Source organism: Planococcus citri, chromosome 3 (genome assembly GCF_950023065.1).
Source record: "Planococcus citri chromosome 3, ihPlaCitr1.1, whole genome shotgun sequence".
Classification (NCBI taxonomy): domain Eukaryota; kingdom Metazoa; phylum Arthropoda; class Insecta; order Hemiptera; family Pseudococcidae; genus Planococcus; species Planococcus citri.
In genome coordinates this window covers 3092837-3111661 of record NC_088679.1, presented here as the reverse complement: position 1 = coordinate 3111661, position 18825 = coordinate 3092837, and the positions used below count along the sequence as shown (strand labels likewise).

General features: G+C 33.4%; 1 protein-coding gene across 1 annotated transcript in view; it reads left to right on the top strand.

Moving 5' to 3' along the window:
- The window catches only part of LOC135841416 (dual specificity tyrosine-phosphorylation-regulated kinase 2-like), a 54713-nt gene extending 36897 nt beyond the window's left edge, over positions 1 to 17816 (top strand). The window contains exons 5-12 of the mRNA XM_065358361.1: positions 1546 to 1709; positions 11261 to 11385; positions 11712 to 11864; positions 16467 to 16605; positions 16707 to 16878; positions 16958 to 17101; positions 17198 to 17327; positions 17425 to 17816. Coding sequence (XP_065214433.1) covers positions 1546 to 1709; positions 11261 to 11385; positions 11712 to 11864; positions 16467 to 16605; positions 16707 to 16878; positions 16958 to 17101; positions 17198 to 17327; positions 17425 to 17563 — 1166 coding nt within the window. The 3' untranslated portion in view covers positions 17564 to 17816. The remainder of the gene's footprint in view (positions 1 to 1545; positions 1710 to 11260; positions 11386 to 11711; positions 11865 to 16466; positions 16606 to 16706; positions 16879 to 16957; positions 17102 to 17197; positions 17328 to 17424) is intronic.
- The last annotated feature ends 1009 nt before the right edge of the window (positions 17817 to 18825 follow it).

Sequence of the window (18825 nt, the reverse complement as noted above, 5' to 3'; positions counted from 1 at the left end):
TTAAACCATTTTGAACCGTTCTGGAGCCTCCAGCAAATTTTTGAATCTTGAAATTTCCACAAAATTTCATTATCTAAATGAAATTAGAAATCCAAAATTCACGCTGCAGGCTGCACTCCAACTTGAACGTGTTATTAAGTCGACTGTTGGTGATTTTATGTCATTTTGGAGCCTTCAGCAACTTTTTAAAAATTATTGGAGCCTCCAGTAGATTTTTGAAACTTAAAATTTTCACAAAATTTCATGAAATGCAGTTTGAAAGCGGAAATTTATTCTGTGAACTGATTTCAATACTCTTTGAAATCGACTGCAGATGAATTTGAAGTTGTTTTGGAGCCTCCAGCAACTTTTTTGAAAATTACTGGAGCCTCCAGCAGATTTTCAATGCGTGAAATTTTCATAAAATTTTACCAAACGGCATTGGGAATCCGAAATTCACTCTGGACTCTACCTTAAAGACGCTATTAAGTCGACTGCTGGTGAGTTCAAGTCATTTTGGAGCCTCCAGCAAATTTTAAAACAAGAAATTTCCACAAAATTTCATCAAATGAAATTAGGAAGCCGAAATATACTTACTTATTGAAATTAGCTTACTTAGTGAATTTTGACATTCTAACTCCATTCAAAAATCTACTGGAGACAACAAGAATTTTCAAACAGTCGCTGGAGGCTCCAAAATGATTCCAACTCACGAGCAGTCGACTTGATAACGTGTTTGAGTTGAAGTGCAGCGTGAATTTCGGGTTTCCAACGTCATTTGATGAAATTTTGTGGAAATATCAATTTTCTCAAATCTGCTGGAGGCTCCAGAACTTCTCAAAACGGCTGGAAACCGATTCCAATCGATTTGGCAGGTCGAAAATAGGATATATCTCAAATTTCAGCTTTGTGGATCAATTTAATAAGATTTTGATTTTTTCCCCTCATTTTTGGCCCAGATTTGATTTTCAAAAATTTACCAAAAATCGAAAAATGCACTTCAGCACTTGAAATTTTGGCTGGTGATGAATTTTCGATGGCTCTTTCGATCTAGCTTTATCCAGTTGGAAAAAGTTCGCGTGAGGCCTATGTTGGAAAGCAAAATCTGTGATTTCGACTATCCTGTTAGTCAAAATGACCACTATTTTGTTGATAGAGACAACGTTTTTTTGGCAAACTGGCTTTTAAAATGTTCCTTAAGATGTCCCCTTTAAAAAAAAAGTTGTCCAGATGATCGGCGGAGGTGGAGGGAGGGGACTATGCCAGACTACAGGTATTTATAAATCAAGTGCTACATATAATGAGAATTTGTACGAGTAACATTGAAAAAGTTACCTAACGAACATGTTGGTGTTTTGATATGTAATATTATGATTATGATCGTGTATACCTACAATCGCATTTTCAAATTAATTAATCGATTAAAATTTGGTATTTTGAACTCGTTCGCGGGCCACTCGGCACTCGCACTTGTTCACACACTGTTCACGATTCGCCAATTCAGACTTGTACCGAGATAAAAGATAACGGCACCTTTTGAACACGTGTTTGTGTTTGTGATTTCAGAGGCATTAGTCCGTTACGGTTCATTTTTAACGGAATACGAAAAGAAGGAGATCGGAAGCTATAGCGAAATATGGTTTTTGGGATTGAAAGCGAGTAAAATCCGAGGCGAAGAAAACGGCGGCTATAATTTCGGCTTCGACGACGAGAACGGAAATTATAACAAAGTAAGCTATACTCGTATACTAAAAGCTTTGATGTTGCGTTAATTGGCTCGAGTCCATCGTCGTGTGTGTGCGTATATTATGAGTATATTTTCATGGTTAATAGTGCCCTGTGCCTATATTCGATGCTCATTATAAGTAGTTCAAAGCAATGTAGATTAAACTTATATTGCTCACGTGTGCCATATAATCGAAGGAAAAAATATTGTTTATTGAAAACGTGGCTCGTGGCTGGTGAGATTTCGTAATTTAGCATGACGAGCTGCGAAGGTTTCAGTGAAGTGATGTGCATCTTTCTTGATTGGTCTACGAGTAATTATTAATCCTTTAACGTCAAACATTCGTAAGAAATTTAGTGGATGAATTTCAAAAACTGAAAAAGCAAATTGCGATGCTTGAAAAAAATTGAATTATTGAGTCATTACTCTCTTTGGAAATTGAAGATATATCAGAACGATTATGTGGATTTCTAAATCAATATTCAAAGACACAGAAACAGATGAAAAGAACTGGGGAGAAAAGAATCAGAAAAAATTCTATAGTGATGAAATTTTATAGCAAATTTTTATCAAAGATCCTTCATTTCCATAGGACTATGATGCTCCAAAAATACTGCATTTCAATCTTTTTTTGCAATTTTTACTACTTTCGTGAAAAAAATTTCGTATCTCAAAAAACAAAATTAATAAAACAGAGCTCAATAATTTTAGATTGAAAAAAAAATTTAGAGTTGGCTTAGAAATCCGGGGAACTCATTTCTCCGGAAGACTGAAAAAATTTGAAAGAAATAGAAATTTTACTAAAGACCTGAAGCTATATACTGGCTGAAAATCATGAAATTTTGGTTTGAAAGGTGTTAATTCCCTTCCCCTTTTTCTATTTTAATCGTATGCTTTTGTCAACTTACAAATAATAACCCACATAACCCAAAATTGTAGCTACTCAGATCGATACTTCGATTTTTGATGAATTTTTGAAAATCCAAAGTGGATGATTTTCAGAAGCACTATTTCAAAAGCTAAAATAAGGAACATTAGTTTTATCGACTCCATCAAATCGAAGACCACAATTTCTAGTCATTCTGGAATCGCCACCACGATTTTCAATTTTTTAGAACTTGAATTTTCTTCAAAAGACCAAAAAATTCATTCGGGCAGCTAAAATTCGACTTCTGGCTCGATTAACGACCCGTTTCTCAAATTTGCAAAAAATTAGATTTGAAGGGTTCCTTTCCAAGTCGGCCTAAGTCCATTTTTTTCGTTTCGAGAAAAACACAAATAAGTGTTTTTCTCGCCCTTCCGCTTCAATAATAAATGATGTGATTATATGGTTGTGAAGCTTGATCTTTCTGCTTTAAAGTACCGTATTGGTATTTTTTTAATTTTGCGTATTTTCAGCTCCAGAGCGCGTCAAACAGTCAGAAAAAGTGGACTTAGGCCCATTTGGAATTATCTGATGTTAAAAATTTCGAAAAAGCGCTGAAAAACGCGTTTTTTCAAAAAAAAAATTCACGAATCATTAATTTAATACATTTCTGAAACAATTTCATTCGAAGAACCTTCAAATTTCGTCTCTCGAAAATCGTTGAAAAACTTGAAAAAAAACCGGCACAACCGCACTTGTATACAAATTCTTAAAAAATGTATGATTTAGGCCACTTTGGAATAATCAGCTGTTTTTTCGAGCCGGCAAAACAGCGCTCCTGAGCGAAAAAAGTAACGCCAGGTGTTGGGACAAGGTGATAAAGGTGTTAACCGACCGTACCAGCAGATGGCGCTGCTAACTCAAAAATGATAAAAATGGACTTAGGCCGACTTGGAAAGGAACCCTTCATTTGGAGCCCATAGACAGTTGGTGAATTAGGAAACTGGGGATGGAATGGGAGGGGGGGGGGTTGAAATGTCCCAAAATTTGAAAAATTCGTACCTATCGAATTCACTGTCGTGAACAATTTTTTATGTCGTTGACTACTTCAAGTTTTTTTGCTCTAAATAAATTGTGCGTTTCCCCAAAAATGCTGCCAAAAATTAAGAGTTTTCAAAAACTTCCTAGCTCAATCCTCCTCCCCCTCCCACTCTCACATGCCCCAAATTGGATTATTGGTATTCAGGACTTTTATAGTGTGCCTCCCAAAAAAAATTTCAAAAATATTAAAAAATTATCATTAAAAATGAAAAAACTGTTGGAAAAATAAAATCTGACAAAAAAAGAAGTTTTTAAACAATTTTTTAAAGAACAGCTCTTTTGTTTGGCAAATTTTGAAACAAAAAGAGCACCGTTAGGGAGGAAAGGCTGGAATCGGTGATTTTTAGACGTTTTATTGTTTAAAAGAAGCACAATTTTTTTGGCAATTTTGGCAAAAATTACGACCATTTTTGATTATCTACTTCACCAAAAAACTTACTTCCTGAGAATTTTGACAAAAAAACATCAAGTTACAACTTTTTGTCGACTTGCCAAAAATTGACACACTGACAATTCTGACAAAAAACGAGAATTTTTTGACAATTTTGACAAAAAACAAAATTTTTGACAATTTTGACAATTTTGACTAAAAACAATTTTTTTTGGAAAATCTTCGCGAGAACAGGACTATTTGACAATTTTACCAAAAATGGACACTTCTCGACTATTTTTCCAAAAATTGACGCTTTTTGACATTTTTTCGAAAAGTTGACATTATTTGACAACTTTTCCAAAAATCTACTTTTTTTGACAAGATAATTTGGCCAAAAAAATAGGAACAAAAAAAGGAATTTTCAAACTGTTGAGGCGAAAATCGATTGTTTTTGGATGGGGGGAGGGGGAACACAAAAAATTATGGACTTACAAAGAAATGGCAAAAAAAAGTCTGGCGGTATTCATTTTCAATATTCGTTAATCAATGATTCTCAAGTAGGAGGCATTTTTCATTATTCATGATTTTGACTTTTGAGACCCAACACCTCCCATTCAGCTCATTTTTAAAACTTTTGAGCATTTAACCCTTTCCCCCTCCCCTTCCACAATTTCTACTGATTCGGAAGCGTTGAATTGGAATATTTTTTCGTTTTCAAAATTGGGAATCTAAAGGGATGCCACGCTGGATGAAGTTCAAAATCAAAGCATCGAATGATTTCGTAGAGAGATTTTTTTTTTTGATTTAGGGTGTTTAACTGTTTATGGATTACAACGTCTCTTTTTTGTGGCCAAAAAAGTCTGTGTGTGTTCAGATTTCAGCTTTACAATCCTTTCTGTGGTAACTTGTGTCCTCAAAAAGAGACTTTTCGAATAAATCGGTGCTTAATATTATGGTTTTTGGAATACTGAACGAAGTTACAAGTGGTCCAAATTTGGCCTAATAGATATCCTTTTTTTCAAACACATTAATCAAGCCAGATGAGTGGTAAAAATCAGCGTCATTCACCAATTCACTGATTAATTCTAAATTAGGGTTAATTCGAAGTTCAAATCGTTTTGATGGCTACATAATGTACCTAATCTTCATCTTAACTACGTATAAGTGCCTCTTTTAAACGTATTCAATTCGAATACCGACGAATAAAAAGGAAACACGTGAATAGGACGACGCCGACGACGGTGTCAGAGGGGTCCTAACAAGATTGGTCATCCCAATGCACACACATAACCTGCTGTGATTTAGTTTCTTTGAAATACCACAATGGTACTTATTAAAAACCTGCATCGCGTCGTATCCTATTCTCGAGAGAGTACCATAGTCCATAACAGTGCTCGACGACAAAATTAATTGATCACCCAGACTTGAGACTTGGAAAAAAATCTTACATAATCTCGGCATTAGTCACTAGTCTGCCGAGTTCGGTGGCGGCTGCTGCGGCGTGCAGTTTCGAGTTCGACCCCGAACTAAAATTTCTCATCGAGTTACCAATCTGTCACGAAGATATTTTCGAATGATATAGAGGAGGTCACTCGTTGGCTCGAGTAAGGGTCATCTTATTACACATTCCGATTCTCTCGCATATACGAGTACTCGGCCAACTACTTGGCAACATGGCAAATACCGCATCCATGTACATATATACTACATATACTATATGGTACTTGAAATAGGTACATGAAATTACATAGTCGTCGTCGATCGTCGTTTAGCCTTTACACAAAACCCACTTTCGATACGTTTTGTCTTTACTATAATTGGCACCGCGAGAACGTGTAAAATGCAAATTAACCGTTAATGCTGCCTCGAGTCGAGTTCAAGCCATCTTTTCATCTTTGTTTCTCTCTCAGGCACACACACGCACCTCTCGGCTCGGCTCGGTTTTCCTTTCCTATATGCGAATAATTTCACTTTCTTGCAAGTTGCAGTCGTACCTACGAGTATGTGTACAAAAGCCTACTCAATAGTGCGACATCGAACGACAACAGCATCCCAAGGTGATTCTCTCAATCATTGCAAATCGAACTTCTCATCGACACTTCCTGCGCATAAACAATCGCCGTTTTCATAAAAGTATACTCATGCTTGGTAAAACGTATACCTACCTACCTAAACCTATAACGACCCGTATAAATCATACGCCAGTTAAAACTGCAATTCGAGTTTGCGTCTCGCATTAATAAACGATTTAACCGGATGGCTGACATATGCAGCTTTTTAACAAATTAAACATCGTACATCTTTCACAATCGAAATACACGCATACATGCCAGCATAAGCAATATTAACGCTGAGTATTCTAAAACGAAAAAAAAATCAATATTTTTCAACGCGTGAGGCGTTTTTGAAACAGTCATCGAAGTGCGATGATATCGAAAACGACATTAGAAGTCGACGAGATTTGATTTTGAGATTGCAATAGATAATGTATTTGTTCTAAACTTTGGATACTCTCAAGGCAAATATCCTAGCTGACAAAATTTATACATTGGACGTAGGGGAATCGAGAAAAGATGCCAAAATACTCGGCTAATTCAAGTTTCAGCTTCGGAATTTCATTTCTCGATTTTTAGGGGTTTTTTAGAATTCCAAATTTGACTCATTTCCTGTGAAAATAGAATCAAAATTGATCAAATATAAATACATGGGCAGATAAAGGTGCACCCTCAAAATATCTCGGTTTTGTATTTTTGACAAAAATTCACTTTTTTTTTTAAATGAAAAAAAATTGTTGCTTTTCAGCAAAATAACTAAAAATTGTCGCATTTTTGCAGAAAATTCCAAAAAGCCTCATTCTTTTTCAAAAATTGTTCAAAAGTAGCTGCCCAAGATCATTATTTTTTGATTTTTGGCGAATTTTAAAAATCCAAAATTGACTATTTTGGTGATTTATACTTTTTTTTAAAAAGTACTTACCTACTTGATCCGTAAAAATGTTCAAAATAACTCCTAGAACTGATATTAACCCCCCAAATCCAAATTTCGCCATTTCCAGCCATTCTGGAGCCTCCAGCGCCATTTTTCAATTTCTCCAGAATTTTGAATTTGCTCCAGAAGGCGTGAATATGAAGTTGGGCAGCTAAAAATCGAGTTGTGTGTTACACTCGACCTCTTTAACGAATTTATTCACATTTGAGCCGATTCTGGAGCGGACATACCTCAAGAGTGGTTCTTTGACCAGCTTTTTTCAAAATTATAAAAAATCAAAAAAATCAAAAGTTTCCCGTTTGTGTGGAAATTTTCGAAATTCACGCGAATCGCTGTATTTTGTCCAAAACTAACTCCCCAAATCCAAATTTCACAATTTCCAGCCATTCTGGAGCCTCCAGCGCGATTTTTCAATTTCTCCAGAATGTTGAATTTGCTCCAGAACGCCATATGCAGTTGGGCAGCTAAAAATCGATTTGTGTATTATACTCGATCTGTTTAACGAGTTTATCTACATTTGAGCCGATTTTGGGAGTGACACCTCAAGAGTGGTTTTTTGACCAGCTTTTTTCAAAATTAAAAAATCCAAAAAATCAAAAGTTTCTCGTTTGTGTGGAAATTTTTGAAATTTGCGCGAATCGCTGTATTTCTCCAAGAACTAACCCCTGGAGCGCAAATTCTACCATTTCCAGCCGTTTTGGAGCGAGAGTGACACCTCAAAAAACCTCTCTTGAGGTGTCAATCTCAAAATCGGCTCAAATGTGCATAAACTCGTTAAACAGGTCGAGTGTAATATACAACTCGATTTTTAGCTGCCTAACTTCATATTCACACCATCTGGACCAAATTCAAAATTCTGGAGAAATTGAAAAATCGCGCTGGAGCCTCCAGAATGGCTGGGAATGGCGAAATTCGCCCTTGTGAGGTTAGTTCGTGACAAAATTACTGCGATTCGCGGAAATTTCAAAAATTTTCTCGCAAACGGGAAATTTTTGATTTTTGAATATTTTCATTTTGAAAAAAGCTGGTCAAAAAATCACTCTTGAGGTGTCCGCTCCAGAATCGGCTCAAATGTGGATAAATTCGTTAAACAGGTCGAGTATAACACACAACTCGATTTTTAGCTGTCCAACTTCATATTCGCGCCTTCTGGAGCAAATTCAAAATTCTGGAGAAATTTAAAAATCGCGCTGGAGGCTCTAGAATGGCGGGAAATGGTGGAACTCGGCCTCAGGGGGTTCGTTGTGTTCAAAATACAGCGATTCGCGCAAATTTCAAAAATTTTCTCACAAACGAGAAATTTTTGATTTTTGAATATTTTTATTTTGAAAAAAAACTGGTCAAAACCACTCTTGAGGTGTCCGCTCCAGAATCGGCTCAAATGTGGATAAATTCGTTTAACAGGTCGAGTATAACACACAACTCGATTTTTAGCTGCCCAACTTCATATTCTAGCCTTCTAGAGCAAATTCAAAATTCTGGAGAAATTTAAAAATAGCGCTGGAGGCTCCAGCATGGCTGGAAATGGCGAAATTTGGATTTCGGGGGGTTAATATCAGTTTTAGGACTTATTTTGAACATTTTGACTGATCAAGTACGTTCTTTTCTTTAAATTCGCCAAAAATCGAAAAATGAACTTGGGCAGCTGAAAATTTGGATTTGGGGGTTTTAGAACATGCTTTTTCCAAAAATCGCGGTCCCGTTCAAATCGGAGGCGGACACCTCAAGAGTTTCGCTTCTGAGTATTTTTTCTTGCTTTTTGAAGAAAATTCCAAAATACGAGCCCACTTTTTATTCAAAACTGTTCAAAATTCTGGCTTTTTTGTCGAAAATTGCAAAAAAGTATCTGTTTTTTTTACCAACAATGGCCATAAAGTCTTGCTTTTTGCTGAAATAATCAAAATTTTGCTTTTTGCAGTGAAAATTGACAAAAACTGCTTTCTACCAAAATATTAGAAAAACTTCCCTTTTTTTCAAAAATTCCCAAAAAATGTAGGTATTCTTTTTTTTTTCAAAAAAATTACTTAAAATTCCAGTTTTTTTGCCAGAAAGTGCCAAAAAAAATATTCCTTGCCTAAAATTGCAAAAACATGGATTATTTACTAAAATTCTCAAAAATTATCGCATTTTTAAAAATGGCAATGATGTCGGCTTTTTATAAAAGTGGCTACATTTTTTGGAAAAATTAGCATAATATAACCTCACATTTTTCCAAAAATTGTCCCCAAGCTCAACTTTTTGACAGAATTTGCAAAAGCCATCATTTTTTGGCACTTAATAAATAACTTACAAAGGTCCTACTTTTTTTCCAAAATTGTCATAGTCTTGTTTTATGTTAACGTTTTATGAGCTTTTTTAATAAAATTCTATTTTTTTTAGCGAAATTGCTAAAAAGTTTTTTTTTGAGAAACGATCAATTTTTTTGCCAAAAGTTGTTAAAAAGAATCACTTTTTTTCAAAAATTCTCAAAAAGTCTTGCTTATTGACAATAATTTTTTTGGTCATTTTTCGCTGTATTCAAATTTTTTTCATGTATAGTCACTACAGATCACTATTTAGAGCACTACAGTACTTTTTTGGAAAAAAATTGAGTGCGAGTATTATTTTTAAAAAATATTATGAAAAAAATCATGGTTTTCGAATGAGTGGACAAAAAAAGCCCAAAATTTGGTTTGTACCTATGCCTTATTTTTCACCAGCCGAGTCGATTGTTGATGATTTCGACTCGTTCTGGAGCTGCCTGATGATTTTTGGATTCTCCCATTTTCGTAAAATCTCAAGAACAGCTATTTTTAAAATTTTTTTTCTTTCGAAAACAATTGAAAAATTTTTTAATTTGAACTGGCACAAATATATTTTTGAAGTTGGTGTCTAAATCGATCGAGGGGTCACAAAGACTACAAACTAGAGTTTATATGCGCTGAATTTTATTATAGCCCCCTCTCCACCCCTCCCTCTTCCCATTTAAAAACTGAAGAAGCCGAAAATCGGCTGGAGGCTCCAGAATAGCTCCAAACTATCACCGATTGACTCGTTGGATCAAAAGTAGTGTACTGACCAAGTTTTGAAATTTTTTCGTTCTCTCATTCGAAAATTGGAACAAAATTTATCAAAAAAACTGTACTTAGAGGGCAGGAAATTTTTTTAACGTAAAACTGAACATTCTGATTTAAAAAAAAGAGCAAAAGGTGTCGAATAAAGCTCGCATTTTCTCGTCAATGTTTTTTTCTTCACGAGTAACCCAAACCACTCGATCAATTCAAAAATCGACGTATCGTACCTCGTCGATGGGAATATGCTGCAGACTGCAGAGACTTGACAGACAGTGACAGTAGTAGGGTAACACAGAACAATATCGTGTTTACGATCGTTGACACGTTTACGGAAAAGGAAGACGATCATCCGTTCGATCATTGATTTATATTTAATAAATCAACTCGAATCAAACACAACAAACGCGTAATGAACATTCGCTTTTTCTTTCTTGTTTTTTCCGAAACGCAGTAAGCAAGCATACAGGTACTTGTTGCGAGGCATTTAAGAATGTGTCATCGCATCAATCGAATTCACCAGAATAAAATCACATCTGTACTAATAGCCTCGCAAAAATGTATTACTATAGCTTTAGCTATGCAACAAATACTCCTCTCGAATGGCGATTTTCTTCGCTATAGATGGTTGGCAAGTGGCAGTGGCAGTGGCACTTGGCAGCTGGCAAATGACAACTACTCGTACAATACGCTCTCGAGACGAAGCATTTATTTTTTACATAAGTTTATGATTCATTGAATTTCGCGCATTCGTCTCTCGGTTGTCGCGTAATAATTGGGTCAGTATGTTATAAATCATCGAATGTCGTTATACTCGTAACGTAGGTATTAAATTCAATCGTCGTTGTTCGAGAGATGATAATTTATTGGCTCGTAATGGTATTTTATTACGCGACGACGGCGCGAAATCACTGTCAGCTTTATCGATTAATACATATTTCTCATAATTAAGTATCCAACTTTCGATATTATGCTCGTATATTGTGCCAAATGCGTGCAGTTGTGCGCTCAGGCTCGTGGCTTTGGCCGCCTATAAGGCACGAAATTAACCGAATAAAAAGCGAAAATATGTCGAAAATAACGAGATATTCGGATTGGTGATTTATTTCGTATTATAGCTGTATCGATATCGATCCCAACGATATTAATTTTTCATTTTGCGGTGTTTTTTGTTTCAGGTAATAAATGATCACCTTTGCTATCGATACGAGGTATTGGATGTCCTCGGTAAAGGAAGTTTTGGTCAGGTTGTCAAAGCGTTCGATCATAAAAATGGTATATTCGTCGCTATTAAAATTATAAGGTTGGTTTTTCTTTTTTGCTCGTGTTGGTTATTTATGGTTACGAGTACATCGATATCTTTCATGTATTTTATTATTATTTTATTGAACGTGTTGGTGTTGGTATACGTCTTATAAATAATATACTTACTCGTAGTAGTGGCCAGATGTGGCGATGATTACTGCAGTTTGAAGTACTTGTGTCATTGACGCGTGTACTTATATGTATATTTTCGCAGATATCTCAATAAGTTTCGCGATATCTGTGTGTCTGCGATTCGTGACTAATGTCCGATTCGTCATTTTTAACGATTAACGCTTCTGATTTATATGTATTATTGGTTTTCAGAAATAAGAAACGATTTTATCATCAAGCGCAAGTGGAACTTGTTATATTGAACCATCTGCGAAGAAAAGATATCAACGGATCTCACAACGTTATCCATATGCTGGATTATTTCTATTTTAGACGCCATCTTTGTATTACATTTGAACTTTTACAGTAAGTGGACCGCTAGATAACGATTGGATAACAATGTCTCGAAAGACCTTTTTTTTCGAAAGTTGGCGAATTTGGAATTTTTAATGTGTAATGTACCCAAAATACTCCTAAAAAAAGGTCTGAAGTTGCTCACCTGGTTTTTATCGAGAAATTTAAGAAACAAAATAACCTAATAGTCCGGCATATGACAATAAGAGTTGGCGGTCATTTTGATTGACAAGTCAGCCAAAATCGCAGATTTGGCGTTTCAACATAGGACTTGCACGACATTTTTCAAACCTTACAAAGATAGGTCGAAAGATCATGCAAAAATTTATCACCTGTCAAAATTTCAAGTGCTAAAGTGCGTTTTTCGATTTTTGGTGAATTTTTAAAAATCCAATTTAGGCCAAAAATGAGGGAAAAAATCAAAATTTTACCAAACTGACCAAGAAAGCTGAAATTTGGGATATACCCTATTTTCGACACGCCAAATCAATTGGAAACGGTTTCAACCCGTTTTGAGCAGTTCTGGAGCCTCCAGCAGATTTTTGAAACTCGAAATTCCCACGAAATTCCATCAAATTGGAGTTGTAAAGCTGAAATCTATTCTAAAAACTAATTTCAATACCTACGAAGTACTGCATGTGAATTTCAAGTCGTTTTGGAACCTCCAGTGACTTTTTGAAAATTCCTGAAGCCTCCAGCAGATTTTTGAAACTTTAAATTTTTACAAAATTTCATCAAATGGAGATGGAGAGCTGAAATTTACTCTACACTCCAATTTTAATACTCTCTGAAGACGACTTCAGGTGGGTTCAAGTCATTTTAGGGCCTCCAGTGACTTTTTTGAAAATTACTGGAGCCTCCAGTAGATTTTTGAAACTTGAAATTTCCCCAACATTAATTTATCAAATGGAGTTGGCAAGCTGAAATTTACTTCGCAGACTACGTGGTGGTTTCAAATGGTTTTGAAGCTTCCAGCTACTTTTAGGAAATTTCAATTTTCCAAAAAAACGTCATACAACCTTTCAAAAAGTTGCTGGAGGCTCCAAAACGTCTTGAAATTCACCAGCAGTCAACTTCGTAGCGTATTGAAATTAGTTTGCAGAATGAATTTCGACTCGCCATCTCAGTATGATGTAATTTTGGGGAAATTTCAAGATTCAAAAATCTACTGGAGGCTTTAGGAATTTTCAAAAAAGTCTCTGGAGGCCCTAAAATGACTTGAACCCACCTGAAGTCGTCGTCAGAGGGTGTTAAAATTGGAGTGTAGAGTAAATTTCAGCTTTCCATCTGCATTTGATGAAATTTTATGGAAATTTCACGTTTCAAAAATCTACTGGAGGCTCCAGTAATTTTCACAAAATCACTGGGTGCTCCAAAAAGACTTGAAATCCACCTGCAGTCGACTTCGTAGCGTATTGAAATTAGTTTTTAGAATAAATTTTAGCTTTACAACTCCAATTTTAGGGTACATCCCAAATTTCAGCTTTCTTGGTCAGTTTGGTAAAATTTTGATTTTTTCCCTCATTTTTGGCCAAATTTGATTTTCAAAAATTCACCAAAAATCAAAAAACGCACTTTAGCACTTGAAATTTTGACAGGTGATAAATTTTTGCATGATCTTTCGATCTACCTTTGTGAAGTTTGAAAAATTTCGTGCAAGTCCTATGTTGAAACGCAAAATCTGCAATTTCGGCTGACCTGTCAATCAAAATGACCGCCATTTTGTAAGTAAGGCCAACTTTTTTTTGGGCAAGTTTGCTTTAAAATTTTCCTTAGGATGTCCCCTTTAAGAAAAAAGTTGTCCCGGAGGAGTGGATTCTTGGGAAAAAAATCTTAAGAGTATAGAAAGTTTCTAAAGCTGAATGAGAATTGTTCTTAGTGTACAGTGATAGATAATTTGAAAAAATCCAAAGATCAACTTTTGCTCGGCCCAAACAAACGCTCCTCTCTTGCAAGATTTTTTGAGTTTTTCTTTGTTCAGAGAATGTAACAGACTAGTAATCGTGCAGACAGTTTCAATTTTTTCATCTCAGATTACTGATTTAAAAAAAACAAAAAAACAAAAAACATGAGTCTTGCAAGAACAATCTATTTTTTTGAAAAATATTTGAACTGAAGGTGGGAAATTCAACTTCAATTGATTAATTGTGATGAAAAACTTGGAATGGAATTTTCGAAACTCTTCTCAGTTGTAAAAAAAAAAAAAAAATTAAGAAAGCATAAAATTCGCCACTATCTGTTTAACAATGTTTTATTCGATTTTCCGAACATGTTGCCTAATTTTGTCAAATTTCTTCTATTTTTGGTAATTTTACACAATTTTATGTTTTTTTTTCAAGTATTATTATGTCATTTTACAATTTGCAACACCTTTTTTTTTACAATTTTTTGCTACATTTCATTGAATTTTTGGTGATTATCAATGTTTTTAATGCTTTTACTCGTATTCAAGAGAGCTTTCAACAATGTTTCATACAATTCTCGCTAATTTTGTCAAATTTTATTGAAATTTAAACTTTTTTCTTGATCACCATGTGCTTTTAATGTCTTATTTTTATTTTAATGAAATTTTAATAATGTTTTATGCGGTTTTTATTACAATTTACTTAATTTTTTTCAAAATATCTTCAAGTTTTTATAATTTTTATCAATTTTAATAGTTTTTTTTTCGTATTTTTATGCACTTCTTCAAGGTTTTTACCCTTTTTCGTGTTATTTTTTGCCAAATCTTATTGAAATTTCACTATTTTTTGGTATTTTTCATCAATTTTTATGTTTTTACATAACTTTTTACGGTTTTCACTTTTTTCATGCAATTTTTAATTTAAAAAAAAAATTCAATCACGTGTTTATTTGCGCAATTTTTATCAATTTTAATGTTCCTTTTTCGTATTTTATTAGTATTTATTTATCAATTTTTTCTTCACATTTTTAGGCAATTTTTTTTACGTTTTACGAAAATTTTATCACTCACTTCTTGGTAATTTACATTGATTTTGATGATTTTTTTGAAATTTTCATTATCATTTTATATTTTGCTAAAATTTAATTACTTTTTGGTGATTTTCACTACTTATTTACAATATTTTTCTTAGGTTTTTATCTCATTTTACAACTTTTGCACACTTTTTCACGCAAATTTTGACGTTTAATTTGAACTGTCTTTACTTTTTGGATGTTTTTATTGATTTTTATGTTTTTTTTTGTAATTTAGTATCATTTTAAAACTTTTTTATTCTTTTTTCTTGATCAACTACAATTTTGATACTTTTTTCATGTTTTCAAGTCATTTTAAAAATGTTTTATTCAATTTTCTTTTCGTTTTTTCTTATTCTGTCAACATTTCTTCAGTTTTTGTTCATTTTCAATAATTTTTAATGCTTTTTTTCGTATTTCTCGGTATAATTTCATGTTTTTTTACACTCTTCACGCAACTTTTCTTACTTTGTACTAAAGTTTCGTTGCTTTTTGGCGATCTTCATCTATTTTAATGTTGTTTCTGCGTTTTTGTAGAATTTTATTTTTTTTTTAAATAATTTTTTATGCAAATTTTTGCCAAATTTCACTGAAATTTTATTACTTTTTGGTAATTTTTTTTTAAATTTTATTGTTATTTATTTTTCGTCTTTTTATATCATTTTCAGTGTTTCTAACTCTTTTTCATGCAAACTGTCTATTTTTTTTTGAAACTTTCATTACTTACTTTTTAGTTATTTTTACCAATTTTAATGCATAATTTTCGTATTTTAATATCACTTTATAAATTTAAAAAACACTTTTTCGTTCAATGTTTACTAAATTTTACTGAAATTTTATTACTTTCTCGTAATTTTTGTGCGTTTCAATGTTATTATTATTTTTGTTTTTTTGCTTTTAAGCTTTTAATGCAATTTTCTGTCATTTTTTTAAAAATGCTAATTTTGATATTTCAATATCTTTTTATAAATTTAGAAAACTCTTTTTCGTGCAATGTTTACCAAATTTATTACTTTTTCGTATTTTTTCATGAGTTTTAATGGTTTCTTTTTGTTTTTTTTTTTTTTTTGGTTTATTGCTTTTTATGCAATTTTTTTCCAAATTTCCCTGAAATTTCATAGCGTATTGGTAATTTTTACTAGACTTTATTGCTTTTGTTCAAATATTTGCCAATTTTTGGTTCAGAAAGCTTTCAGGTAACCTCCTTTTCTAGAAAAACAAAAATATTGAAAAATTGTACCTTCATTTATCTAAATCGATCAAGGGAGACTTAAATCTACAATTAATTATATCTTTTTCATGATCTGAAAAAGCTAAGTACAAATATAATGTATAAAAATGAGCTGAAGTAAGGTCAGGGGACGTGTTTGAGGTAATTCCCTGAACTATTTTCAAATGATCCGAGTAACTCCAGATGGGAATTTTTTCCTTTTTTTTAGGCGATTTTGTGGTACCTATTTCAGAAATGAATGGAACCTGAGTAACGATTTTAAAAATGATCAATTTAATATTTTAATTTGAAATTTTCTGCCCTCTTTTTGCCTTGAAATGTCGTGCAGAGAGAACTTTGGGAATATTTACATATGCACTTAGATACCTACTTTAGAAAATTACTACAATAATTCCGTTTTTTTACAGCGTCAATTTATACGAAGTAATTAAAAGAAATGGCTATCAAGGATTCAGCCTATCCGTTGTTCAGAAATACGCATTTTCGTTGGTTCAATGTCTCAGGTTACTGTATCGTGAGAAAATAATTCATTGTGATCTCAAACCGGTAAGTAAAATTCTACAGGTTCAAATATACATATGATCAAAATATAGTTATCGTTTCCTTTCCTGTTATTTATTCATTTATAATTATTTATGTTTTCACAGGAAAATATTCTGCTACAGAAACAAAATAGTCATAATATTAAAGTAATCGATTTTGGAAGTTCGTGTTACACGTATCAGAAAGTGTATACGTATATTCAGTCTAGATTCTACAGATCTCCGGAAATTATCCTCGGTTTAGTTTACAATGGCGCAATCGATATGTGGAGTTTTGGTTAGCAACTAATTTTTTTTTTTCAATTTAACGAAGTAAAAAAATATTTATTTAATAATTCGATCGATATCTGCCACAGGTTGCATCCTAGCCGAATTATATACAGGGCTGCCTCTATTTCCTGGTGAAAATGAAGTAGAACAGTTAGCCTGTATAATGGAAATCATCGGTTTACCCCCGGGTGAAGTTTTAGCTCGAGCTGCTCGAAGGAATCTATTCTTCGGTGAGTTGAATACTAGTGTACGATAAATACTGTACATTTTTGACTTGTATCTATTTAAAAACATATTTATTTATTGGCTATCTATTTTTTCATTAGATTCTAAAGGAGCACCTCGATACACCGTGAACAGTATGCAATGGAAGAGAAAACCAGGATCGAAAAATTTAACCGTAGCTTTATCGTGCGACGATCCTTTATTTATAGATTTCATTACTCGATGTTTAGAGTAAGTTTACCTAATTTTTGAACAAATACATATGCTTATGATATTATGTAGATGAAAAAAAAATACAAGTTCTAAATATGTCTTTTTCATCTCGTAGATGGAATCCGGAGAAGCGTTTAACCGCTGATGAAGCTCTGCAGCACGAATGGTTAAGAGACTATGCCAATGCTAACGATACGTCCGCTTCTGTACCTGATATTAGAATCGAAGATGCTGACTGTTTTTTAACGTCGTAAATATGTAGTACCTACTTTTAGTGTTTAATAAGTTTGTCGTAATTTTATTCCTATTTGTACTCCTTTTTTTTTTCAATTTTATATATTGAAATTCAATGTGATAGATGTTTTATGCTTGTGTTGTGTGTGTGTGTATTGTGTAAGTATGTGTGAATTTTTCTTTCATAAAACACAAATATTTTTGTAAAAATATGTTGTATTTGGACTTACCGTCGTCGTTGTATGTAAGTAATAAATGTTTTTGAAAGAGTAATTTTCGTTTAGGTTTGTTTTTATTTCTACCGTTGAACTTTCGAAACCGTTATGAAATTTACGAATAATTACGGTTTAAAACTACTCGAATTTCATCGTTAATGTGAAATTAGACTCGCTTTTTAATCGTACTGGCGATTGGCGAAAAATAATTTATTCTTGCATAAATTTTGGTTCTTTGTTTTGAACTTGTTCTAATAGGTTGACGGATAATGATCTCGTATCGAATGCAAGGATATAAAATTATTATTCATTCACGCTGCGTCGATGAAGATATGATTTGGCTCGGGATCTAACTCCCTATACGAAATCGTGTCATTATAATGAGCGCATATGATGTTTCAAAAAAGCATAAGAATGCAAAATTCCGTTAGCAGATTTGATAATTAATGAAAGATCTCGATACCCGGAAGTCGAGATTCAGACGTTGATCAGTGATCACAATACCTCTTCGCCACAAGAAGACCGAAGAGTAGCCTAAGCCCGAATAGAAGGCATTCGAATGAAATTACTTCAAGATTTTCTTCGTTCGGTGACTGGCGTAGAAGCAGAAGTGTCGAAAGAGTTGCGTATCAAATACTCGCAGGCGTTTGCTTAATTTGTCTTCGATGTGACTGGATATTTTACAGACTGCAGATAAATTTAAGTTCCGAGTTCATTTATAGTACATGTTTATGCATTATTATTCAGTAATGGAAAAAAACAATTTAATGGTTTCATTTTTCAACACGATAATCGAATTATGGATGAATAATATCATGAAATTCGAACTCAAATCTATAAACAATTATGTTATCTCAAAAATAAGACAAGTTTATACCTATTTAGATTCACATTACGTTGGTTTTTATTATTTCTTAAGAACTCGCGTCAGTTTAGTTTCCAAGAACTTCGTTTATCTTTCCATAATTTCGAATTTTATCTAAGTAGTTTACGAACGATGAGGGTCACAACCCGAATGCACAAATGATAGTTTCTCGTTCGGTTGCTTTTGAAGTAAGCACTTGTAA